This window comes from Carcharodon carcharias, chromosome 14 (genome assembly GCF_017639515.1).
Source record: "Carcharodon carcharias isolate sCarCar2 chromosome 14, sCarCar2.pri, whole genome shotgun sequence".
Classification (NCBI taxonomy): domain Eukaryota; kingdom Metazoa; phylum Chordata; class Chondrichthyes; order Lamniformes; family Lamnidae; genus Carcharodon; species Carcharodon carcharias.
The window spans coordinates 100,662,664-100,688,907 of record NC_054480.1 but is presented as its reverse complement, the minus strand read 5'-3'; the positions used below and the strand labels follow the sequence as shown (position 1 = coordinate 100,688,907).

General features: G+C 42.4%; 1 protein-coding gene across 1 annotated transcript in view; it reads left to right on the top strand.

Annotated features, from left to right (window-relative positions):
- Window positions 1–26,244, top strand: part of ap1m1 (adaptor related protein complex 1 subunit mu 1) — a 117,296-nt gene that overhangs the window by 9,452 nt on the left and 81,600 nt on the right. Inside the window, exons 2-6 of the mRNA XM_041205583.1 lie at window positions 9,595–9,751; window positions 14,949–15,016; window positions 16,358–16,488; window positions 22,595–22,742; window positions 25,829–25,955. Coding sequence (XP_041061517.1) covers window positions 9,595–9,751; window positions 14,949–15,016; window positions 16,358–16,488; window positions 22,595–22,742; window positions 25,829–25,955 — 631 coding nt within the window. The remainder of the gene's footprint in view (window positions 1–9,594; window positions 9,752–14,948; window positions 15,017–16,357; window positions 16,489–22,594; window positions 22,743–25,828; window positions 25,956–26,244) is intronic.

Genomic DNA, 26,244 nt, shown 5'->3' with positions numbered 1-26,244 from the left:
TGGGATGTCATGAGACCGTGGAAGGCACTCTGTAAATGCAAGTCCCTTAGTTTGTATTTTGTTCAGACAATTGAATATGTAAATTCATGCTCTGGATTTATTTTACATGATCTGTGCCATTGAAATTATGGTTATAGATTAGATGAGGGGTTGGATAGCACAGTGAGTCAAGTTACATTAAAGAGATGGAAAGAGACATGCTAACTCTCGGGCTAATGTGAAGTGAGTTTGGACCCCATGTTCAGCATTCCCTGGGCACAGCTTCACGGTACAAAACTGGCCATAAATTGACAACATTACTCAGACCATGCAGATATTTGTTGTGGGAAATAGTATGCAGTGAGCGCCACATACTATCGAGCTTCCTTGCTACAAGTAAAGTCGAGCTCTCGCTGCGCTGGCCTTGGGTAAATGTCAAATGACAGACTCCCAAGGTTATGATCCATTTGGGAGCATTGATCCCCTTGTAAGCCTTTTCCTTTAGGGAACCTGATTTTACCAAGCTTGTTTCATATAGCATAGTCATAGTTGCAGGAATTTCTAAAAAAAATTGCTAACCCTTCATTCACCTAGTGTTTTTAAGTAAGAAGTGGTATATTTCTTTTGTGGAGAAACTGTAGGTGGGATGGTCCTTATTCAGTGAAGCCATTGACAGAATTTCCTTCTTTAAAACTTAATTACAAATTGCATGTTTTGAAGAATCTCGTGGTTATCCAGTTTTTCACAGAATCGTAGAATAGTACAGCACTGAAGGAGGTCATTTGATCCACCAAGCCCAAAATAGCTCTTTTGAAGAGAAATCCAGTTTGTCCCATTCACCTACTACTTCTTCATTGCTACAATTTTTCTCCTGTAAGTATTTATCCAGTTCCCTTTTGAAAGCCACGACTGAATCTGTATACTCCATCCTATCAGGCAGTCTGTTCTGTGTCTTAACTATTAACTGCATATAAGCTTTGTTTCTCATGTCGCTTCTGGTTCTTTTGCCAATCACCTAACCTGTGTCCTCTGGCTACTAAGTCCCTATCAATCCCCCTATCAATTCTCCTCTTGACCTTAACTAAGAATAAAAAATGCTGGAAATACTTGGGCCAGATAACAGGTGGACAGGTGTGGCAAGTGGCCATTGTCATGAAATTTTTCTCTCTGCACAGATGATGCCTGGTCTGCTGAGTGTTTCTAGCATTTCAGATTTCCTGCATCTACAGTACTTTGGTCTCCTCATAGGCTTCTCTCCAGTAAGGAGAACAACCCCAGCTTCTCTACTTTATCTGTATAGCTGTAGTTCCTCATTCCTGTATCCATTCTGGTAACTTCTTGTGAACCACAGTGAGATGCTCGAGATACATAAGAATTAGGAGCAGGAGTGGACCATTTGCCCCATTGAGTCTGCTCCACCATCCAATAAGATCATGGCTGATCGAATTGGAGCCTTAACTCCTTTTTATGCCTGTCCTCCCATAACCTTTGATTCCCTTGTTGATCAAAACTTTGTCTAACTCAGCCTTGAATATGTTCAATGACCTAACCTCCACTGCTCTCTGTGGAAGAGAATTCCACAGATTAATGACCCTCAGAGAAGAAATTCCTCCTCACCTCTGTCTTAAGTTTACTCTTACTTTTAAACTATGCTCCCTTGTTCTAGATTTCCCCATAAGGGGAAACATCCTCCCAGCATCCACCCTGTCAAGCCCTCCTAGAATCTTATATTTCAATAAGATCACCTCTCATTCTTCTAAATTCCAATGAGTATAGATCCAACCTGCTCAAGCTTTCCTCATAAGACAACCCCTTCATTCCAGGAATCATCCTAGTGAACCTTCTCTAAAGTGCCTCCGGTGGCAGTATGTCCTTCCTTAAATAAGGAGACCAAAATTGTACACAGTACTCCAGGTGCAGTCTCAACAATGCCCTGTACATTTGTAGCAAGCTTTCCCTGCTTTTATACTCCATCCCCATTGCAATATACATCAACATTCTATTTGCCTCCTAATTACCTGCTTTTGAGTACCTGCACGTTAATGTTTGGTTTCATGTACAAGGGCACCCAGATGTCTCTGTACTGCAGCATTCTGGAGTCTCTCTCCATGTAAACAACATTCTGCTTTTCTATTCTTCTTGCCAAAGTGGACAACCTCACAGAGATAAAAACAAAAAAACTGCGGATGCTGGAAATCCAAAACAAAAACAGAATTACCTGGAAAAACTCAGCAGGTCTGGCAGCATCGGCGGAGAAGAAAAGAGTTGACGTTTCGAGTCCTCATGACCCTTCGACAGAACCTCACACTTTCCCATGTTATACTGCATCTGCCAATTTTTTTCCCACTCACTTAACCTATCTGTATTTCTTTGTATCCTCCTTGCAACTTGTTTTCCTACCTATCTTTGTATCAACAACAAATTTGGCTACAATACTGTTGGTACCTTCATCCAAGTCAGTAATATAAATGGTAAATAGTTAAGGCCCCAGCACTGATCCCATAGGTGCTTCACTTAGTTTGCCAACCTGAAAATGACCTATTCATCCCAACTCTGTTTCCTGTTCGTTAGCCAATCCTCTATCTGATAGCATATTACCTCCAACACCATGAACTCTTATTTTGTGTAGTAACCTTTTGTATGGCAGCTTATCAAATACCTTTTTGAAATCCAAATGCAATATATCTACTGGTTCCTCCTTATCTATCCTGCTTGTTACATCCTCAAAGAACTCATAAATTTGTCAAACATGATTTCCCTTTCACAAAACCATACAGTCTGCTTGATTGTGTTCTGATTTTCTAAATGTCCTGCTACTACTTCCTTAATTGATTCTAGCATTTTCCCAGAGACGTCAGATGTTAGAATAACTGGCCTATAGTTTCCTGCTTTCTATCGCCCTCCTTTCTTGAATGTTACATTTGTGATTTTCCAGAACGTAGGGAATTTCGGAAGATTGCAACCAATGCAGCCAATATCTCTGCAGCCAATTTCTTTAAGACCGTAGGACGCAGGTCATCAAGTCCAGGGGACATTTCAGCTTTTAGTTCTAATAGTTTTTAAATTACTTTTTCTCTAGTAATTGTGATCATTTTAAGTTTCTCCTTCCTTTTTGCCTGCTGCTGTTCTGCTATTTTGGGATTTCTTTGTGAATTTGATTGTGAAGACAGCTACAAAAGGCTTGTACAAAATCTCTGTCATTTCCTTGTTTGCCATTATTAATTCCCAAGTCTTGCCCTCTAAGGGACCAATGCTCACCTTTGTTACTCTTTTCCTTTTTGTATATTTGTCGAAACTATTACTGTCTGTTTTTATATTCTTGCTAGTTTTCTCTCTCACTCCAATTTCTCCCTCTATTTGTTTTTAGCAGATCGACTCCACAGTTCAAGCGTGCAATGAGGCACTAACAACTAATGTCGTCTCAGCCTTGTGTCATGCAGTGTGGTATTTGAGGTAGAGGTGCCGTGTGGTATTTGAGGTAGAGGTGCCGTGTGGTATTTGAGGTAGAGGTGCCGTGTGGTATTTGAGGTAGAGGTGCCGTGTGGTATTTGAGGTAGAGGTGCCGTGTGGTATTTGAGGTAGAGGTGCCGTGTGGTATTTGAGGTAGAGGTGCCGTGTGGTATTTGAGGTAGAGGTGCCGTGTGGTATTTGAGGTAGAGGTGCCGTGTGGTATTTGAGGTAGAGGTGCCGTGTGGTATTTGAGGTAGAGGTGCCGTGTGGTATTTGAGGTAGAGGTGCCGTGTGGTATTTGAGGTAGAGGTGCCGTGTGGTATTTGAGGTAGAGGTGCCGTGTGGTATTTGAGGTAGAGGTGCCGTGTGGTATTTGAGGTAGAGGTGCCGCGTGGATGTAAAGGGAGGTTTGGCGGGTGATGTTTGCAGTTGCTGTAGGAGATAGCATCAGGCTCCCACAATCAAACTATTAAAATTTGACCTCTAGTAATGGTGCATTAACCAGCAACTGTCTCAGAATTTAGTTGCTGCTTATTATGGAGGGGTGGTGGGGCAGAAATCAAACTGTGTAGAAATTTGTCTTTCATTCCTCAGAATCTAAAAGCAGTTTTAGGTAAAGTTGTTTTTAGCGGTTAAAGTGACGCTGTAATGAAATGCCCCTATCACGATTAAGGCTGAGCTTATGGGGAGAATGCCTAGCTACATATTAAATTACTGGCTACAAATATTTTGTTGTCACATTTTGTGGACATGTTTTGCATCAGCTTTTGCACATTTTAACTTCCTGTCACCACATTTATGATGGGAAACTGCCTATGTAAACATGTCATGGGGTAATTACACTCTGCTGCCAGTGGTGCTGCTGTGTCACCTGTATTTGGCTCCTCAACCTGCGTGTCTCACTCTCATACTTCAACTAGATTTACTTCCTTCCCGCTCAAATTTTAGTCATATTTGTTTTAACTATAAATATCAAAGCATTATATAAAATTGGCAGAATCTATGACTTTAAAATGAGGACTTACTTATATCCACATGCCCTAGTCCAATTATCCCTGACCTCTATCTACCCTGAAGACGACGATTGTTCTTGGCTTTGCATATACAATGCTTAGCAAATACAAATATTTCACTAATAGGTAATCCTCTAACACTTTTCATTAATTGGATCGAATAGCCATCATTTCTGTTTCTGCTGGAAATATTGCATAGTATTTACTTTGCAAAAATGCACACGTCCATTTTGTGTGACTGCATGTTTACAAGCCAGGTAACCATACAGCTTGCATGGCTGGAATAATTAAATGTCTGCGGAGAACATTGCTCCACCTTTGCTGCCAAAAGTTATATTGTTTTCTACTAGAGTTATGCCTGTGTAGAATCCCTTTGTTGACTTAAATGAGGACATGAAAGTTTCCTTCGAAAGACTTAATTTCTTGCTGTTCAGTTGAGAAGGAAGTCATGCTTTAGAATTCCCAAAGGTCAAATTATAAAGGTGAAATGTTTGAAGAATTATATACTGATGGACTCTTGGATCCTTCAGCATTGCAAAATATTCATATACAACCTGTGAGAATGTCTCTCTGGTGTTGTCAGATTCACTAGTGTAACTTATTGTACTATTAAGCAATGGCCTGGCTGCACGCAGAATTGCTCAAGTTTCACAGTTTCCTGATTCTATGGAAGGTTTGCGGTAGAACTGTATAATGTAACTCTCTATTTCTCACCAGCACTGTACCTATTCATGTCCTTTGACTAGAGCATGATATATAGTAAACATGGCTAGCTGCTGTTGTACTGAGCCCTACTGATGATAAATCTTGGATTGGTCCTTTTGCATTGAGTTACGAGATCTATATGGACAAGGGGGAACTAAAGGTCTCCTGAGGAGTGGTGGTGGTGGGGAGTTGTGGGAGGGGAATGAATCAAGTTGCTAACCTATATCCACTGTTAATACATTAATAATGACTTTTTTATTCGCTCCTGGGATGTGGGTGTTGTTGGTTAGGCCAGCATTTACCGCCCATCGCTAATGGGGGTGGCATATTGATATTGTCACTGGACTAGTAATCCAGAGACCCAGGGTAACGCTCCTGGAACCTGGCTTTGAATCCCACCATGCCAGCTGGTGGAATTTGAATTTAATAAAAATCTGGAATTAAAAGTCTAATAATGGCCATGAAACCATTGTCACTTGTTGTAAAAACCCATCGGTTCACTGATGCTCTTTAGGGAAGGAAACCTGTTGTCCTTACCTGGTCTGGCCTCCATGTGACTCCAGACCCATAGCAATGTGTTTGACTCTTAAATGCCCTCTGAACAAGAGCAGTTAACGATGGGCAATAAATGCTGACCTAGCCAGTAATGCCCATATCCCATGAAAGAATAATTAAAATAAAATTGCCCTCAAGAAAGTGGTGGTGAGCTGCCGCCTTGAACTGCTGCAGCCCATATGGTGTAGGTACACGAACAGTGCTGTTTGGCTGAGTGTTTCAGGATTTTGACCCAGCGACAGTGAAGGAATGGTAAAATATTTCCAAGTCAGGATGGTGAGTGGCATGGTGAGGCACTCCCAGATGGTGGTGTTCCCATGTATTCGTTGCCCTTGTCCTTCTGGATGGTAATGGTCTTGGGTTTGGAAGGTGCTGTCTAAGGAGCCTTGGTGAATTCCTAATTGGTAAGGTATATGTGGAGCTATATAGATTATAACCTTGAGGAGGAAGAAGACAAGTTTGGAGATGATGAATGCATTGAATGCCCATTTTTCTCAATCTAATCTCCATCCCTCTTCCCTCTCTCCAAGACACCTTCTGGAATGCTTAATGTGTTTTAAGAATGGTATCTATCACAAGGCTGAGGTGACATTAAGGACATGCTCGAGTTACCCTAAGTCCCTTGGTGTATAACTGTCGTCTTAACCTACCCATAAACTTTAGCTGCTCCAAAAATTTGCGTCTATATCCTAATTGATACAAAGTCTCATTTGCACACTGTGTGTTCGCTGACCTGCAATTTGGCAACATGTTAATTTTAAAGTTCTCATTCTTTTATTTAGATTTCTGCACAGAATGCCCCCCCCCACCCGACTTGCAACTCTCTGCATACTGCCAATCTTAGCCCCTTACGCAACTCCCATTCTTTTCCTCCCACCACTGATGACTGTGCCTTCACTTATCTTGGCCCTAAATTCTGGAATTCCCTCAGTAAACCTCCGCTTTCTCTCCTGTAAAACTGTCTCTCGGGATAAAACCTAGCTTTTGATCAACTACTTTAGTGTCTTCTCTTGATCAATTTTTAGTTTGATAACACTCCTGTGAATTGCCTTCTAACATTTTATGATGTTACCGGCACAATATAAAAGCAAACTGTCTGAGCTGTAATGTATTCTAGTCTGCATGTCTCTCTACAGCCTGCAGAGGTTCCTGGTAAACAGCTGTAGATTATTATCTAGCTAAATTGAGTAGAATTGTTGCTTTGCTTAATATTTTGTTTTGACCATGGTTGCATATTAACAGGCCAGAATTCCCTGACACAGCGGTTAGTGACATGAGAAAGGTAGACCTGTCACTTTAAAAGTATATATTGTGCATTTTCTTTCACCCCCACCCAGCCCCCAGATTAAATAAAACGGAGTCCACATTTGAGCTTTTGACATGGGGGAATATTGTGAAACTTCAAATTTTTGCTCTGTTTGCTCCTTGAGTTGTGTGGTATTTGCAGATGAGATGATGACTAAGGTTAGGATATCATTACTGGTGGCTTATTGGGAAATGGTCTGCAGCTAATTACTAGTTTGTGCAGTTCTGTTTAGCACTAATTAAATCCTTCTAAAATTGTTCCTTTTTTTGTTTTTCTTAGCTTGGCTTTTCCTTGCAGGCTTTTCACTTTCCTGTTCTGAATACAGTAAGAGCAGCTAGCTTTGTAAGGAGATCAAATAGATGTGTAGTGACACATTTACACACTGCCTTTAATCATCTCACCGCTGCATCCAAGTGGATGTTGTGACACTTTAAGTTCCTTTCGATCAAAACTTTCGATCTGTGTGATGTACTGCAAAATGTAGCAGAGATGGGGCACTGAACCAGCAGATTAAGAGAGAGGTGATACATTCTGCAGTCATCTCTATGCCTTTACTGGTCCATTCTGCAGACTTTTTTTGCCGTATCAAACAGACAAGCTTATAATATCTTTTCACAAGTGGGGTTCCAATCGTGACATCTGCAATTGGCACACATTGGAAGGCAATCCATATTAATGAAGGAGTATGATGTCCCATTGTCAAAGCTATCAAGATGCCATCGAAACATAAGGGGGTAGCATCCTCCATGCTTTTGTTAGTCCTTCATTGTTCCTGGCAATTTCTGGAGTCAGGAAGTCTAGTGGCCTATTGTTCTTTTGTTTTGCAGAGAATTCAGATAATTGCAGGTGTGAAGTCCATCAGGGGAACTGCCTAGCCATGTCCCCTGGTAACGCACACAAATGATTTGGATGTGGTGACCAATGTAAGATTTCCAGATTTGCTAATGACATTAAACTAGGTGGGGATGCAGGTTGTGAGGAGGATGCAAGGGGACTTGGACAGGCTAAGTGATTGGGCAAGAATATAGCAGATGGAATATAATGTGAATAAGTGTGAAGTTATCCATTTTGGTAGAAAAGACAGAAAAGCAGAATATTCTTTAAATTATGAAAGTTTGGGAAATGTTGATGTCCAGAAGGACTTGGGTATCCTTTTTCATGAGTCGATGAAAGCTAGCATGCAGGTGCAGCAAGCAATTGGGAAGGCAAATGGGATGTTGGCCTTCATTGCAAGGGGATTTGAATACAGGAGTAAAGATGTCTTGCTGCAAATGTATAGAGCCTTGGTGAGACTGCACCTGGAGTATTGTGTACAGTTTTGGCCTCCTTATCTAAAGGATATATTTTCCATAGAGGGAATGCAACAGAGGTTCACCAGACTAATCCCTAGAATAGCAGGAGTATCTTATGAGGAGACTGGACCTATATTTTCTGGAGTTTAGAAAAATGAGAGGTTTAGAAAAAGAGTTTAGAAAAATTACAGAATTCTTACAGAGCATGACAGGGTAGATAGGATGTTTCCCCTAGCTGATGAGTCTGAAACCAGGGGACACAGTCTCAGAATAAGTAAGGCCGTTTAGTAAGATTTAGATCAGGTGGAATTTCTCAAGAGGTTGGTGAATCTTTGGAATTCTCTACCTCAGAGCACTGGAAGCTCAATAGTTGAACATGTTCGACAGAAATTAATAGATTTCTGGATACTAATAACATAAATGGATATGAGGATAGTGTGGGAAACTGATGGAGGTAGATGATCAGCCATGACCTAATTGTGTGGCAGAGCACGCTCAATGGGCTGAATGGTCTACTCCTGCTCCTATGTTCCTATCCTTGTTCAGAGGCTTCCAGGAACTTGGCCAATTTGTAGATCAGGTGATTTCTACAGCTATTTTAAAACAGTATCTTTGCAGTTCTAGCTGTTCCTTTCCTTTCTAAAAACAATCCAAGGCATTACACCAGCCGATGAAACAAAGGATTAATATTCCACATTGTCCATGACACATTGTCATGACAATCAAATAAAGAAATTAGGAGGAATTTCTTTACACTGGATGAGAATGTGAAACTTGGTGCCACACAGAGCAGTTGAAGCATTTGGCATTGATGTATTTAAGAGGAGACTTGATTTATTGACTTCTCCCAGATGTATACAAGGATATAGAGGCAAGGTGGGAAGAGGTAATTAGGGTGAGAGTAGGTTCCTGTGCAGTATAAACTCTGCTATAGACCAATTGGACTGATTGGCCTGTTTCTGTTGTAAATTCTATGTAAAGGGACAATCTCATTTAGAAGCCACTGGATGGGTGGTGTGATCCCTGTTGTGTGATGCTTGTCTGATGTTGGAGCTGAGTGGAGGAGCTTTAATCTACATCTGGCTGTGCTGCATTTGATTTGAAATTGCTCGAGTTAGCATTGGGCGCCTAAGTTACAAGGTGAAAACCCTACCTCACCTGCTGATGCAGTTAGAGTCCACATGAAACGGCTCTTTAGCACAGAATTATTTGTGTTCTCACAATTCAAGCATCACCCCATTTCCTTTAAAGAGATTGTTGCATTGTATATGAAACGTTTGTGTCTTTTTCTCAGGTCCTGATTTGTCGGAATTATCGGGGCGATGTGGAAATGTCGGAAATTGAGCACTTTATGTCTATTCTGATGGAGAAGGAGGAGGAATGTTCCCTGACACCCATCCTGTCACATGGAGCAGTTCGATTCATGTGGATCAAACACAACAATCTATATCGTATCCTTCAAAAAGCTGACTCTGAGTAATTGCTGTTTAAGATCAAAGGTGTGAGGTCCTCTAATGGCAGATCGAGTCACTGTGGGAAGAGTGCTTTAGCATTTATCAAATAGTATTGGACCCTTCACAAGTGTCATGTCAATTTGATCATGGTGCTTGCAGGAAGCAGACACTGCCAGCATCAGGGGCCTACTCGATACACATAGCAGAAGGCTAGCAGGGCATCGTCAAAAGGCGACTATCACAAATCAAAAACCCTGGGGGCACTATGGGCCTCTTCTGTGCCTTTGAAGGCTGCATTTTGCAACTAGTATGTTTGTTTTTGCAGTTTGCATTCAATGGTGACCAGTATAAGCGAGATACATCTTAATCTTTGGCACGTTATGTATAAACACCTCATTGTACCAAAGCTTCCAATGTATCATAGAACAACTTGGCGAATAACTAAACAACATGCCTTATCTTCTGTATAATATTTCCTCTACTTTGTGCCTCTCCTATGATGGAGTTACTCAGTTTGGTGAGTCATTTAGAATGTCATTTTAGTTACACAGGCCCAACTCTGGTATATAATTTCTCAGTTCTCAGTTTGGTCTTTTCTTGTGAAGTTGAGACTAGCTAAAATAAATAAATTGTATTGAAGCTTCTTGTTCAGTGAGGCTTCGTTGTCAAATAAACTGTTTATGAATCATTGCACCAGGAAGATGAAGTTATTGAATTTTGTCAGCAGCCATCACTTAAATTAAGCATGCATGTTTAAAGACACCTAGAAGCATAGGCTGAACAGTCTCTTGTTCCTATCTTGCCATTCAGTTAGATCATGGTGATCTGTATCTTTACTCCATCTACTCAATGTAACCCTTAATGTCATTGTACAAAAAATCTACAAATCTCAGTTTTGAAAGCTTCAATTGACCCCTAGGCTTTTTAAGAATGAGAGTTCTAGATGTCTACCACCCTTTATGTGGAGAAGGAAAAAAGCTCAAAAATGTTCATCTTTGCTGTCTGTGGCGCATTATGGATGTATCCTAGCAGGACACAATCGCACATACAGCAGTCCTCGAAGGCAGAGCTCTCAGGTTTGTTAGCACTCATCAAACAGGTGGCTTGGTTGACTTGGGCATGTCCACAAGATGGAAGATGGTCACATAACCAAAAACGTTCTGAATGGTGAGGTAGCTGGAGCCAGACGATCAGTGGGATACTCTAGAAGGCCCTAGACCTCAATTATCACACCTGGGAGTCGACAACAGAGGAAAATAGCAACACCCCCTGTGGGCTGGTGTGCACCACCACAATGACCAGTGGCTACAGGCTGCTTAGCAATAGACACCAACACCGAAGACAACAGCTTGTCAGGAAGATATAATGTTATTGGAATTTATTGTAAAATAGTGGTGTCTGTCTCGCCGTGTGTCTGTGTCGCTGTGTGTTAATTGGATTAAAGGCAGCTGGTCTGAAGGCTTTGATTTATTAGAAGATAAACTAGGTTTGAAATGTTAAGTAGGTAAACATGGGGAAATTTAGAATAAGGTGTAAACGAACATTTGCACTTTTAAATAAAGCAGGCTAGATTGTTTTCAAAGGAATGGTGAAATGTGTCACCTAGCCAGGTGAAGTTAAGAAATATTACTGATAAAATTGGTATGATGATAAATGTTTATGATCAGGGAGGTAAAGTCCAAAAACATAGTGAAACAATGGGAATTTGCATTCAGTGGGGGAAATATGTATAAAGGAGAGAAGGATGTCTGTGAAGGCAGGCATTTTAAGATCTAACAAGTCTGAAAAGCCTTCATCATCTATTCCTCAAGCTGCTGTCTACAATGAACTAAGTTAAGAAATCTCACTTTGAATTGGATTGTTCAGGGCATCATGTTTCTTTGTCTGGGTCTTTTAAAATCGATGTCTTACTGTTGCCTTAATGGAAATGTAACCGGGAGCCAGATTACTTAGGGGTTTTAGTAGCTGTTATAGTAATTTGTAGACACATGTATGTGCTTAAAATAATTTCTCTTACTAATAAATCTAATAATCTAGTTTTGTAAAAGACTGTAAGGCTCAGTGGTCTTATTACTACTGAATGCAAAGTCCACATCTCGGAACATAAAAATCGCAAAAATAGTTGTGGCAGTTGTCTCGTTTCCCTGAGAGATTTGAACAACTCAGCATTTACCATTGGCTGTGCCATAACAGAGCCCACAATGACGCTTAGAAGCTTCATGTGTGGCACTTCTTGCAGAATCAGTGCCTCAAGGCTTGGCTTCTTCTGCCATCAGACACCCAATTTGCAATGGATTAAAACAAAAAAACTGCGGATGCTGGAAATCCAAAACAAAAACAGAATTACCTGGAAAAACTCAGCAGGTCTGGCAGCATCGGCGGAGAAGAAAAGAGTTGACGTTTCGAGTCCTCATGACCCTTCGACAGAACTTGAGTTCGAGTCCAAGAAAGAGTTGAAATATAAGCTGGTTTAAGGTGTGTGTGTGTGGGGGGCGGAGAGATAGAGAGAGAGAGAGAGGTGGGGGGGGTGTGGTTGTAGGGACAAACAAGCAGTGATAGAAGCAGATCATCAAAAGATGTCAACGACAATAGTACAATAGAACACATAGGTGTTAAAGTTAAAGTTGGTGATATTATCTAAACGAATGTGCTAATTAAGAATGGATGGTAGGGCACTCAAGGTATAGCTCTAGTGGGGTTTTTTTTTATATAATGGAAATAGGTGGGAAAAGGAAAATCTTTATGATTTATTGGAAAAAAAAAGGAAGGGGGAAACAGAAAGGGGGTGGGGATGGGGGAGGGAGCTCACGACCTAAAGTTGTTGAATTCAATATTCAGTCCGGAAGGCTGTAAAGTCCCTAGTCGGAAGATGAGGTGTTGTTCCTCCAGTTTGCGTTGGGCTTCACTGGAACAATGCAGCAAGCCAAGGACAGACATGTGGGCAAGAGAGCAGGGTGGAGTGTTAAAATGGCAAGCGACAGGGAGGTTTGGGTCATTCTTGCGGACAGACCGCAGGTGTTCTGCAAAGCGGTCGCCCGGTTTACATTTGGTCTCTCCAATGTAGAGGAGACCACATTGGGAGCAACGAATGCAGTAGACTAAGTTGGGGGAAATGCAAGTGAAATACTGCTTCACTTGAAAGGAGTGTTTGGGTCCTTGGACGGTGAGGAGAGAGGAAGTGAAGGGGCAGGTGTTGCATCTTTTGCGTGGGCATGGGGTGGTGCCATAGGAGGGGGTTGAGGAGTAGGGGGTGATGGAGGAGTGGACCAATCCATTGCAATGGATTGTTTGCTGCATGTCCATCATTCTTCATAGATGGAAGGATGCCACAAAAATGATGTCATACATGAATAACTTGGCTCTAATTTTAAAATGATGCTCCTATGTTCTGGGCAGTCCTGCCAGAGAAAATAGTTTTTCTCCCTTTACCCCATCATAATTTCACCCATTTGGGTTCTAACCCTCTTGAGGTAAAGACAACATTCCATTTGCCCTTTAAAATTATTTTTGTACCTGTCCACTAACCTTCAGTGATTTTGGTAGTTGGGTTCCTAAATCTGTCTGCTCCTCCACAGTTCATGCTTTTCACCATTTGGAGAGTACTGAGCTATCTTTCTTAGATCTATGGTGAATAACCTCATACTTTACCACATTGAATTTCATCTGCCTCAGTTTTTCCCGCTCATCTAATCTATCAATGTCCCTTGGCAACTTTCTGCTCCCACTACACTACATACTGTACCCCCTAACTGTTGCCAGTGAATTTAGATATGCAACCCTATTCTTCCTTCCAAATCATTTATGGATATAGTGAAAAGCAGCAATCTTGGTACAGATAATTGGAATATGCCTCTAGTCACAACCTGCCAATTTGGGTGCACACATATTAATATACTTTGTCTCCTACCTCCTTACCAATTCCCTATCCAAACTGACAGGTTATCTCCAATTTCCTACACTCTCATTTTGTTAGTCTCTTATGTGAAACTTTGGCAAATATCTTTGAAGTCTGTATAAATGACTAAATACTGCGGATGCTGGAAATCTGGAACAAAAACAAAAATACCTGGAAAAACTCAGCAGGTCTGACAGCATCTGTGAAGAGAGATGCAGTTGATGTTTCGAGTCTGTATGACCCTTCATCAGAACTAAGATATATAGAAATGAGATGAAATACAAGCTGGTAGAGGAGGGTGGGACATATAGGACTGGCCCCCTATCGAGCTCCTCCTGTCCCACCCCCCTCTACCAGCTTATATTTCATCTAATTTCTATATTTTTTAGTTCTGATGAAGGGTCATATGGACTCAAAACATCAACTGTATCCCTCTCCGCAGATGCTGTCAGACCTGCTGAGTTTTTCCAGGTATTTTTGTTTTTGTTGTCCATAAACACAACCTCATCTATCATACCAGGTTAGTTACAGACAATTTAGATAATGCAGTGGAGCATCTGTTACCAACATTTCAGCCATACACTTTTCCTGATTATCTTTCCAAAGGTTTGGGAGACACCTGAACCAGATGTCATCTCATTGCATAGCACCTTAACACCAGTCAAGTTCACAGCCTGAGAGCAGCCCTTAACATTAGTCAGTCTCAGAATGGTTCAAGTCTGTTCATATTCTACATGTTGTCATTACTCCTAGCTTAGTTTGTCAATTATGTAACACCAAACTTTGACTCAATTATCCATCAGTCACTAATATGGCAGTTAACTATGCTGTCATTGGATCTTTAATAAGCTAGAAACAGCGATGTTCTGCTCCACCCACATGCAAACCACCAGCAGCCCCCCCCCCCCCAGTTATTGTGTTGTCAAATTCCCCTGCTAGTTGGCCCATTAACCTTCCTCACGCTATTATTGCTGTGGCATTATGACTAAACATTTCCTTATCTCTTGCCAGCTGTACTTTTTATCATTAAGGCTTTCTAGACTTTGCTCAAAATCATGGAACCTTTCAACTTGTTTCTGTTCATACGGTAAAGTGAGACCAATCTCCATGCTCTGCAATGTGTTCTCTTTGTAGCCTGTTTTACAACAGTACCTTCTGCTTTTCTTCCTATTTTGTTGCGCTCAAATTAAACAAAATATACTTTGGCTGTCCCAGGAGATTACATGGTTAGAGGGATGTGGTGGGGGATGTAAAGATTTATAGCAATTTGGTTTAATGCATTGACCTTAATCTGTGCAGTTGTCGCAACCTCCAAGAAGAATGCGTGTGTGTCTCTGGTGTTTGCTTTCCTATATAAGGTGGTTCAGGTGAGGATGTTGGTTTTAATTCTCCTTTTCCACCCACCCCAATCTCTCTAGGTCCAAACTGACCAATTCTTCATTCCACTCCACGCCCCCCCTCCACCCCCCATCTCATTCTTCCCATTCTAACTCTTGCTGTTCTGGTGAATCAGCAGCTTGCCCAGTTCCATTTCAAATCATTCATTGTGTCAGTCGATTTCAAAAATTGGTGGTTCCAAAGGGGTGGAATTCCTCTTTCAACAAAACAAACTGGAAGACTGTCCACGTTTGCTGCCATTCACTCACATGAAGAGTACGAATGTGCATTTCTGAAACATGTAATTTCAAACAATAGTTTGCTTAGTTACAGAGGTGATCCTCCAGTTATTTTTAAGTGCTTATACTGTAAAACATAATGAGACATTGCTATATTTGTAACTGTGTTTGATAACTGGATCCCAGGCCAGATGAAATACAAAACTAGATGCAAATCTTTTTCCTGATAATTCCTTTATTTACAGAATGCAGCATTACATAATGTCAATCTTCTACTTACAACCCAGCGACCCAGCAATCTCTAAGCTTTTTTGAGTAAACGAGAAACAAGTGAACAAATGACCCAAGGATCAACCCTTTAAAGGGGCACAGTAGCCTCTTTGTAACTCTTTCGAGTACAAACACGTTTCCATCTGTTAGTAGCCTCTTTGTATGTGCTCAAGATATTTAATCAATCAATACCCTCCACCTGCTTATCCTTGGTTTCCAATTGTTGACTTGAGTTAATGACTCTTCAGTGGTGGGGGTGTCCATTGCAGCTGAGCATGATCCTGCCCTAACCAGCAACTAGATTTCCCAGCAAGGGCCCTGATTGGGACTAGGGGCAATCTGACTGACTTTGTTACTACATCCCCTCCCTTTTCCCTGACCTGTGGATACTGAAGCCAATTGTCATGCTGCCATCAGTGCTGCTTCTGAGAGTGGCTAGCTCGGCACAAGCCCAACAACCTTCCTGCTGTGTATCAGATTTACCCTCAAGGGCATTGGTTCATACACCTGTCTCTGTTAGACCTCCCTGTGCTAGCTAACATTACCCGGCCTTGAATGCAGATGATGTGCCCAAATATCTCTGTAACCAAGGGAGGTGTGCTAGTGTGGCTTGGATTGACCTTTACTTTGTTCTTTTTGAACAATAGTAGCCTGATTCTGCTTGCTTGGGGTTGCAAACAGTTATTTGGAATTGCAATTGCAAGCTTGAGTTTGCATCCTCCCACCTGCAGTGATACATGTTACCCCAGCTTCACCATTGCATTACAGCTTAAACAATAAGGGTCGTGGTGCATTAACATTTCTATTCCCTTGACTTTCCAGGTATTTTCTGAGTATTTTAAGGAGCTGGAAGAAGAAAGTATTCGAGACAACTTTGTTATCATCTATGAGCTGCTTGATGAGTTAATGGACTTCGGTTACCCACAGACCACAGATAGCAAGATCTTGCAGGAGTAAGTAGGGCAGAATTGATGTATCGTTCCAGAACAAATGGTAACACTGTCATAGATGCTCCACAATATAGCTATATTTTTTAATCAAAGAATCAATGATTTCTTTACAAGTGACCAGCTAATCGCTTCATTATTTCCCCAGACCCTCACTCTCGTTTTTTTTCCACCTCCTTCCCAAACGTTTCCAGTTTCCCATTGGGAATTGGTCCTCGAATAACAGGTATCACTAGCTATATCCCTTTGTTAGGATTGGACATTAGCGAAGCTGCATCTAATGGATAACCATTCACCTCTATCTTATAGGAAAAACACCCCAGATGTTTCAGCCTATCTTACTCTACCCTTTTTACTTGCGTGTGCTGCCTCTGTCAAAGTGTTTTATTCCTTTACTGCGGTATTGCCTATTTTTTATGCTAATGATTGTACAATTCAATGTACAGCATAGAAACAGTCCATTCAGTCCAAATGGTCTTTGCCAATGTGTATGCTCCAAAAGAGCCTCCTCCCAACCTGGTTCACCTAATCTTGTAAACATATCCTTTTATTAAGGTTGCCTGAAAAGTAATGAAGCACCTCATTACTTAACTGTGAAGTCAGCATTAATGGATGTCTATGCTCATGCAGTTCCCAATGTGCTCTTTATTTGAACGATACCAAAGTGAATGGTCAGAGAAAGTCCATTGTTAAACTAGAGCATCTGCTACAACAAGTTGATGAGGCAAAATCTAATCACAGCTGTCAGGTTCATGCTATAACATAAATCTTGGAAACTAAAACATTTTTAAAGCTACAGTGAGAATGGACATAGATTCTAGCTAATGGTGCTAATAGGAAATATGCTACTTTCTTAACTAAAGTCACGATGAAGATTAGTGCCGTTGAATTGTTCATCTTTGAGTTATTACAAAGAATACCTGTTACCTTATTAATGCCTCCTTCTGTGATGTATGTGCTGATACAATGTTTACAAGTTCAGGTTTTTATGAATCTGGGTTTATGGCAAAGTTTCAACGTTTTCATATGCTTAAACCCTAAATTGTGTTTCTAAAAAAAAAATATAATTTTTTTTTCACACTTTTTACTGTGACATGAATGCTCACCAATCGAGGTTTGTTTGTACGGCTTGGGGACGGAGTGTAGCAGTTCCAGCCTCCTAGCAGTGCCTGACTAGCATGTATAATGGGCAGTAGAAAGTGGAGAACTGAGTCCCTGTGGTGGAATACGTTCTTGTGCTAAACCAAGAGAAGTGGTGAAGGGGATAACCCTGATTTTGAATACAGATAAAATTGATTGTTTTCTTTTCTTCAAGAAACATTCCTATTTAAGCATGTATTTTACGGGCAGAGAGTGTACCTTTTCTTGTTGCCTTGACCTAGAGATTTCCTTTAGAATTCAGCTGTTTAGCAGAAAAAGTGCCATATGAAGTTTCAAATGGAACGGGCTGCTTGCAATTGGATGTTGGGGCACGAGACTTAAAGTATAAGAGAGCTGATTGTGGATGGGCCAAGGGATCTTTACTCATCATTGTGCGTTGCTTGTGACCAGGCCTGCTAGAGGATGGGGGCACTCAAGATATTGGGATGTCAACAGCTTTGTTTGCTATAGAGACAGTGGCTACTGTGAAAGAAAATGATTTGGGGCAGGAGGGTAGACAGTGAATCAAAGCAAGTAGATAAATGTAAGCACAGGGAAAGGTGCTGGTCAACTGAGATATTCTCTCAATTTCGTGAAATCCTTGATGCTGAGTGCTTTTTGCTGACCACCCAAATAAACCATTATTATTGTGAGTTTTGACAAGCTATTTGGCTACTGGAGTATTGTTGCAAAAGCTGATCCAGTTCCTATGAAATCCATTCATTCACGAACAAGCAGAGTTGTTGGATTTCAAGTGGGAGTGGGACTGCAGTCTTTGTTTTTTCATTCCCCAATCCAGTAGAGTTATGGTCATTTGTGGTGCCCTGGCTGTGTTCAATGCAGACCCAGGAACCTTTCTGATTGAAAAAAAGCAGCTAATCTATTTCAGGGTGTGGAAAGCTTGGCAACCTTTTGATCTCTTTGCCAAGTTGCCCATCTGTCTGACTCTAACTCTGAATTGGACCAGCAAGTAACATTTGTGCCACACGAGCGAATCTATCCATCGCCCCTTGACATTCAATGGCATTATCATTACTGAATCCACCACTATCAACATCCTGGTGGCTACCATTGACCAGAAACTGAACTGGACCAGCCATATAAATACCCTGGCTACAAGAGCAGGTCAGAGGTTAGGAATCCTGTGAAGAGTAACTCACATCCTGACTCTCCAAAGCCTGTTCACCATCTACAATACACAGATCAGAAGTGCCGATGGAATACTCTCCACTTGCCTGGTTGACTGCAGCTCCAACAACATTCAAGAAGCTTGACAACAGCCAGGACAAAGCAACCAATTGGCACCCCATCCACGAACATTTACTCCCTCCACCACTGACGCACAGTGGTAGCAGTATGTATCATCTGCAAGATGCACTGTGGGAACACACTAACGCTCCTTAGGCAGCACCTTCCAAACTCTCAACGGCTACCATCTAGAAGGTCAAGGGCAGCGGATACATGAGAACAGCACCACCTGAAAGCTCCCCTCCAAGCCACTCACCATCCTGACTTGGAAATATATCGCCATTCCTTCACTGTCGCTTGGTCAAAATCCTGGAACTCCCTCCATAACACTACGTGGCAGCTCACCACCACCTTCTGGTGGGCAAGTAATGCTGGCATAGCCAGCAAGGCCCATATTCCGTAAATGGTGAATAAATAAAAGCTCTGACTTCATCCAGAGCCTATCTACCCCCATAAGCTTGAGCTTATTCAGAGTTCTGCTGCCCTTTTCCGAACTTGCACAAGTCCTGTTTGCCCTCACCTCTTTGTTCACTGACCTACATCGACCCCATGTTAAAGGCAACATATTAGTAATGTTACTCGGCTAGTAATTCAGAGGACCAGACTAGTGTGCCAGCGACAAGAGTTAAAATCCCAAAACAGCAGCTGGGGGAATTTAAATTTTATTAATTTATAAATCTGGAATAAAATGCTAATCTCCTTAATAACTCTGTAGCTACTGGATTGTTTTTAAAAAGCCATCTAGTTCAGCAATGTCCTTTAGGGAAGGAAATCTGCCATTCTTATCTAGCCTGGCTTACATGTGACTCTAGACTCACAGCAATGTGGTTGACTCTTAACTGCCCTGTGAAATGGCCTAGCAAGCCACTCAGTTGTGTTATACTGCTGCAGAAAAAACATGCCTTGATTTTAAAGTCATCTCTTGCTTTCAAATTCTTCCATGACCTTGCCACTCCCTACCTCCTGTACCCCTCCAGCCTCTGAGATATTGGTGCTCCTCCAATTCTGACTTTATGTGCACCCTGAGTGCCATTGCTCCATTACTGGCAGATGTGTCTTCAGCTGCCTTGGCCCTAAGCTGTGGAATTCCTTCTCTACCTCTCTCGCCTTTAAGCCATTCTTTAAAACTTATCAATTTGTTCAACCTTTTCATCACCTGCCCCAATCTCTGAGAGATATGGTGTCAGATGTTGTCTAATAGTGCTACTGTGAGGCTGTCAACCCTTTAGGAATACCCTGGAATCCCTAGGAATTAAATACACAAGGCAGGATAGTTGGAGGCAGAGGATCCTGTGATGACACCCTGAGAAATGTGTCCAGCCAGAGTCAGCAATTGTAACGTAAAGGCTAGCACCAGCTTCTTTAAGCAGCCCTCCCAAGGAATAGAACAGAGAAAGCTAACAGGAGATCTGACATGACCAGAATTCAGGAGTTTTGATATGATAAAGGAAAAAAAACATTTCCACTTGCCTCTGTGGTAACTGGAGGACAATTTAACCTAATCACAAAGGATGAAAAGAAAGGTCAGAATCTCTTTTCCTGAAAGTGGTGACATTAAGACATGGAAAGCCCCAAACATCTGGCGGAAGCAGTATCCTTAGTACCTTTTAGAAAAGAAGGGGATGAACACTTAAGGAAACATATGTGAACGTATTGGGAGAAGGCAGGGAAATGGGGCTAAAGGGTTGGAGGGATAGAAGAGGGTTAGTTTTCGGAACTGGCACAGGCCGCTGACCATGATAGGAATATTGAAAATGCTATACCTTGTGGTGGAACTGGGTTTGTACCCTTCCTACATGCATTAATGTGAACCAGGCACTTGCTTTTCTTTAGTGTAGAAGTTGTGTGTTTGTTGAAGTGTAAAGGATGGAAGAATCTTTTAAATGAAGAATGTGCCCTCCTCCCATCACCCTGAAATTCAGTGAAACCAAATACCCTGGCCTTCATTTATACCTTCAGTTTATTTTTTCCTTTCCCTTTCTCCCTTTTATTTTTCTGGCTATTGCTGTTTTGGTCACAGAATACAATAGCCTCCATCTTAGTTGCTGACTGAATCATTTTCTTTAAATAATGTTACCACTTGCCAATAAAAATAATTGCTAATGAAATGCAGGTACTTCTTTCCCATTGTGTAATGCTGTTAGTAATAATTTGCTTTCCACTGGATGGCTGGCTGCAGTTATTGTCTAGCCATTTCAGGGCGTACTTTAATGAGACCACCCACCCAGCCCAGGAGCTCTTTCTGGATTTGTTTAAGTAACCCATTAGTAAAGGGTGCTGCTTATCCTGTGCCACTTTGGCAAGTCCACCCCGCTGCTTAAAAGTCAAAATGAAGGTTATCCAAACACACACAGAGAAGCCTTATAAACAGACTGCAGTGTTTGTAATGATAAGCCCCATCTCAGGGTAAGCATTTATCTGATGCAGATGTTCTCTATTTTAACATGGAAAAACAATTATTGCGTTGTGGGCATCACTGGAAAGGTTGGCATTTATTGGCCTTCCCTAATTGCCCTTGAGAAGTTAAGTGGTGAACTACCCTCTTAAAGTGCTGCAGTCTGCGTTGAGGTGCTCCCACATTGCTGGTGGATAGAGAATTCCAGTATTTTGGCCCTGCGAGAATGAAGGAATGGCAACTGTTCCTAAGTCATGATGGTGTGAGACTTAAAGGAGAACTTGAATGTGTTAATGTTCCCATGAGCGCTGCCCATGTTCCTGTAGGCGCGTGGGTTTTGGGTTTGGGAGGTGCTGTTGAGGAAGCCATGATAAATTTTTACAGTGCATCTTATAGGTAGTATACACTGCAGTCATGGTGTGCTGGTTACACTTACTTATGTGCCAAAGTGTGGCTTTCCATTTTACAAGAGCTGAGAGTTGAAATTTACGACTGATATAACCAAAAGGATTAGAATTCATCTTCAGTGCATGTGAGGGACTCGCCGTTGTGGTAGTGAGGAACTGCCTCAGGCCAACAGAGGACATCTACCACAACCAGAAAGCAGAAAAAGAAACAGGAAAGAGAGAGGCTGGGGAGAGTAAAACATTTGTGTGTTGAGTTGATTTTCTTTTCACCAGCTGGGTTTGATCTGGGCTGCTCAGCAAATACATAAGCCCGAATCATGTGATCTAGCCCCAATAGCAGTGAACTGGGGAGAGCAGAGCCGGGGTGGAGTATAGGAGCTGAGCTGAGAGTGCCCATTTGGGGGGGCGAGCAAAGGTAAAGTGGGGAGTGGCTGGTGGGGACAGCTAGAATAAGCACGTCATTAAAGAAAACATTTAAAATGATTAAAAACACATCAGTCATTGAACTGGAGGCAGACATCAAGGGGCATGTCTTCAGCTTATGACGTCAAAGGGAACATGGGTTTGCCAGAATTGTACCATGCCACAAAGCCTCCCTACTTACCTTGCTGATGGACCCACGCTGCAGCCAGGCTAGCAATTTCCTGCTGCACGCGACTTCAGTTGGTAAGGTAAAAATGCAGCGGCATAGGCCTTTGCATTGCTGCTGACAGCAAAATACAGACAACATTTCCCAACCCTGCTCCAGCCAAGCGTTAGGACTGAAAACAGACCTGCAGTGTGAGAGCCTCGAGTTGTCTGATAGGTTATCTGGGTTCAGAATTCAGAAAAGTGGCCGCTCTACAAATTCAACATTTGAGTGTCACTTGCTTAGTCTGCCTTTATTGGACAAGTCTCCAACCTGTGTTCTTTCCAACCTTAGGTACATCACACAGGAAGGTCATAAGCTGGACACTGGGGCTCCCCGCCCACCAGCAACAGTTACCAATGCTGTGTCTTGGAGATCGGAGGGGATCAAGTATCGGAAAAATGAAGTATTTCTTGATGTTATTGAATCTGTCAATCTATTGGTGAGTTTTTTCTCCATAGTCAAGTAGAGCTTAGCAACCTTCAAGATTTCCAATTCATCTTGGATGATATACAGGGAGGGAAGAGAGAATGCTTAAATCTGTTTGAACAAGCAGCACCTTTGGCTTAAACACTTCCTTCTCCTTCAGGTACCGTGCCCTAAGAGGGCATTGGCAACCATGGACTCCCATTGGATTGATCCATGAATATGCTTGGCAAAGTACTGCAGTGGTTTACTGTTGTCTTCTGCAGTATGGCTGACCAAGAAACCTTCCCACTTTTACTGCCCACTATCAGGCGTATTAGAAGGATTTACAGGCTGATAATGAGCCTGTTTGGCCACATTGTGAATACACCATCCATGACCATCTTTGGGACTTGAACCTGGAGCTCCGGGCACAGAGGTTGGGACACCACCATTGCACCGCAAGACCTCCACTTAAGCACCAAGCGCTGTTAGTGCTGAGATGCTTCAGTGTGTAATTGAATGTTTTTTGCCTTTTTTATGGCCCATGCACCATTCCTCAAATGAATGCAAAGACCTGCTTGCGTGCTATTTGATTTCTGAACTCCAACAAGCCACTTATAGGTGTTTGAAGTGACCTGATGGCTTTTTCTCTCCGTCCTGTCTGCATGGCCACGTGTGTACTCATGTTCCTGCTGAGCTGCGTGAATGTGTAGCAGCCTGAAAGGTACTGCATAGGTCGTCTTTTGTGACGAACAAGGCTACCATGCCAAAAAAACTTAAAGAAGCTACACGCTGAATAATACAGGCTACACACAGCAACTTAATTTTAATGGGAACATTAGATACCCTAGGGAGAGAGGGAGGCAAAGAATCACTTTTAAGCAGTATTCATGGCAAATTTTTACAGTTGATCAGTGCTTTCACCTTTGAATCCGGGGTTTGATTCTGCTTACTAAAGAATTCCCAATGGTGTTGCTGCTCATCTTGATAAAAATAAGGCTAAACCTTATTTTGTGAATGTTTATCAAAATGTAATCACAAGTCATAGATTCCTGAAACAAAAATAAAAATAGCTGGAAAAACTCAGCAGGTCTGACAGCATCCGCGGAGAGGAATACAGTTAACATTTCGAGTCCGTATGACTCTTCATCGGAACTGAGGAAATAAATAAATGAGGTGAAACATAAGCTGGTTGAGGGGGGTGGGACAGGTAGAGCTGGATAGAGGGCCAGTGATAGGTGGAGGCAAAGCAGAGATTGCCAAAGATGTCATAAACAAAAGGGTGTTGATGGTGGTGATATTAGCTAAGGAATGTGCTAATGGTGACATTAAGGGTAGAAAGCAGGACGAGCAAGTAACAGCCCTAGTGGGGGTGGGATGGCGGGGGGAGAAGGGATTGAAATAGGCTAAAAGGAAGAGATGAAACAATGGATGGAAATGCATTTAAAAATAATGTACATAGGTGTGAAAAGAAAAATATATTTAAAAAAATATAAATTATTAGAAAAAGGGGGATCGGAAAGGGGGTGGGGATGGAGGAGAGAGTTCATGATCTAATGTTGTTGAACTCAATGTTAAGTCTGGAAGGCTGTAAAGTGCCTGGTCGGAAGATGAGATGCTGTTCCTCCAGTTTGCATTGAGCTTTACTGGAACATTGCAGCAGGCCAAGGACGGACATGTGGGCCTGAGAGCAGGGTGGTGTGTTGAAATGGCAAGCGACAGGGAGGTCTGGGTCATGCTTGTGGACAGAGGTCATGCTTGCGGACAGACCGAAGATGTTCCGCAAAGTGGTCACCCAGTCTGCGTTTGGTCTCTCCAATGTAGTGGAGACCTCATTGGGAGCAGCGAATGCAGTGGACTAAATTGAGGGAGGTGCAAGTGAAGTGCTGCTTCATTTGAAAGGTGTGTTTGGGCCCTTGGACAGTGAGGGGAAGGGAAGTAAAGGGGCAGGTGTTGCACCTTCTGCGGTTGCATGGGAAGGTGCAGTGGAAGGGGCTTGAGGTGTAGGGGGTGATGGAGGAGTGGACCAGGGTGTCCTGGAGGTAATGATCCCTGCGGAATTCCGCCAGAGGTGGTGAAGGGAAGATGTGTTTGGTGGTGGCATCGTGCTGGAGTTGGCAGCAATGGTGGAGGATGATCCTTTGAATGTCAAGGCTGGTAGGGTGATAAGTGAGGACAAGGGGTACCTTATCATGGTTCTGGGAGGGAGAGGAAGGTGTGAGGGCGGATGTACAGGAAATGAGCCGGACATGGTTGAGGGCCCTGTCAACCGCCGTGGGTGGAAAACCTCGGTTAAGGAAGAAGGAAGACATGTCAGAGGAACTGTTTTGGAAAGTGGCATCATCAGAACAGATGTGACGGAGGCGAAGGAACTAAGAGAATGGGATGGAGTCCTTACAGGAAGCAGGGTGTGAGGAGCTGTAGTTGAGGTAGCTGTGGGAGTCGGTAGGCTTGTAATGAATATTGGTGGACAGTCTATCACCAGAAATTGAGGCAGAGTGGTCAAGGAAGGGAAGGGAAGTGTCAGTGATGGACCTTGTGAAAATGGAGGGGTGGAAATTGGAAGCAAAATTAATAAATTTTTCCAGGTCCAGACGAGAACATGAAGCAGCACCGAAGCAGTCATTGATGTACCAGAGAGAGAGTTGTGGGAGGGGGGCCTAAGTAGGACTGGAGCAAGGAATGTTCCACATACCCCATAAAGAGACAAGCATAACTGGGGCCCATGCGGGTACCCATAGCCACACCTTTTATTTGGAGGAAGTGAGATGAGTTTAAGGAGAAATTGTTCAGTGAGAGAACAAGTTCAGCCAGGTGGAGGAGAGTAGTGGTGGATGGGGATTGTCCGGCCCTCTGTTCTAGGAAGAAGCTGAGAGCTCTCAGACCATCCCAGTGAGGGATGGAGGTGTAGAGGGATTGGACGTCCATGGTGAAGAGGCAGTTGAGGCCAGGGAACTGGAAATTGTTAATAAGGTGTAGGACGTATCCTGTATGTTGAATGACATGATGTTCCTTTATCCTTGACTGAGTTAAGTAAATAGTTTTATGCACTTGGTTTCAAATGGAGCTCCATGTGACTCAGTTCTAGAGCTGTCATCATCTTTCTTTCTCTCATTCTAGGTTAGTGCTAATGGAAATGTGCTGCGTAGCGAAATAGTGGGCTCCATCAAAATGAGAGTATTTCTATCAGGAATGCCGGAGTTGAGACTTGGACTAAATGACAAAGTATTGTTTGAGAACACCGGCCGTGAGTATTCTTTTAGTTAGTGTTATGCAGAGAAAAGAAGTAATTGTGTGTTGGGAGGTAGAATCCTCTGATGTGTTTCTTTCACGTAGAAAAGAAATGGCTAAAATTCTGGCAATGTATAATGCACCTCTGGTTTTGGTCCTAGTGAAGATTGGGCAGGTTCATGCTGGGATGTTTTGCCCCGTTAAATATGAAATGCTTCAGCTGTACAAACAAGAGTCCACCAGTCTAGTGATGAAATGTGGAGGAAATGGGGCTGAGTGTTTCACCATGGTTCAGTGGTAGTGCA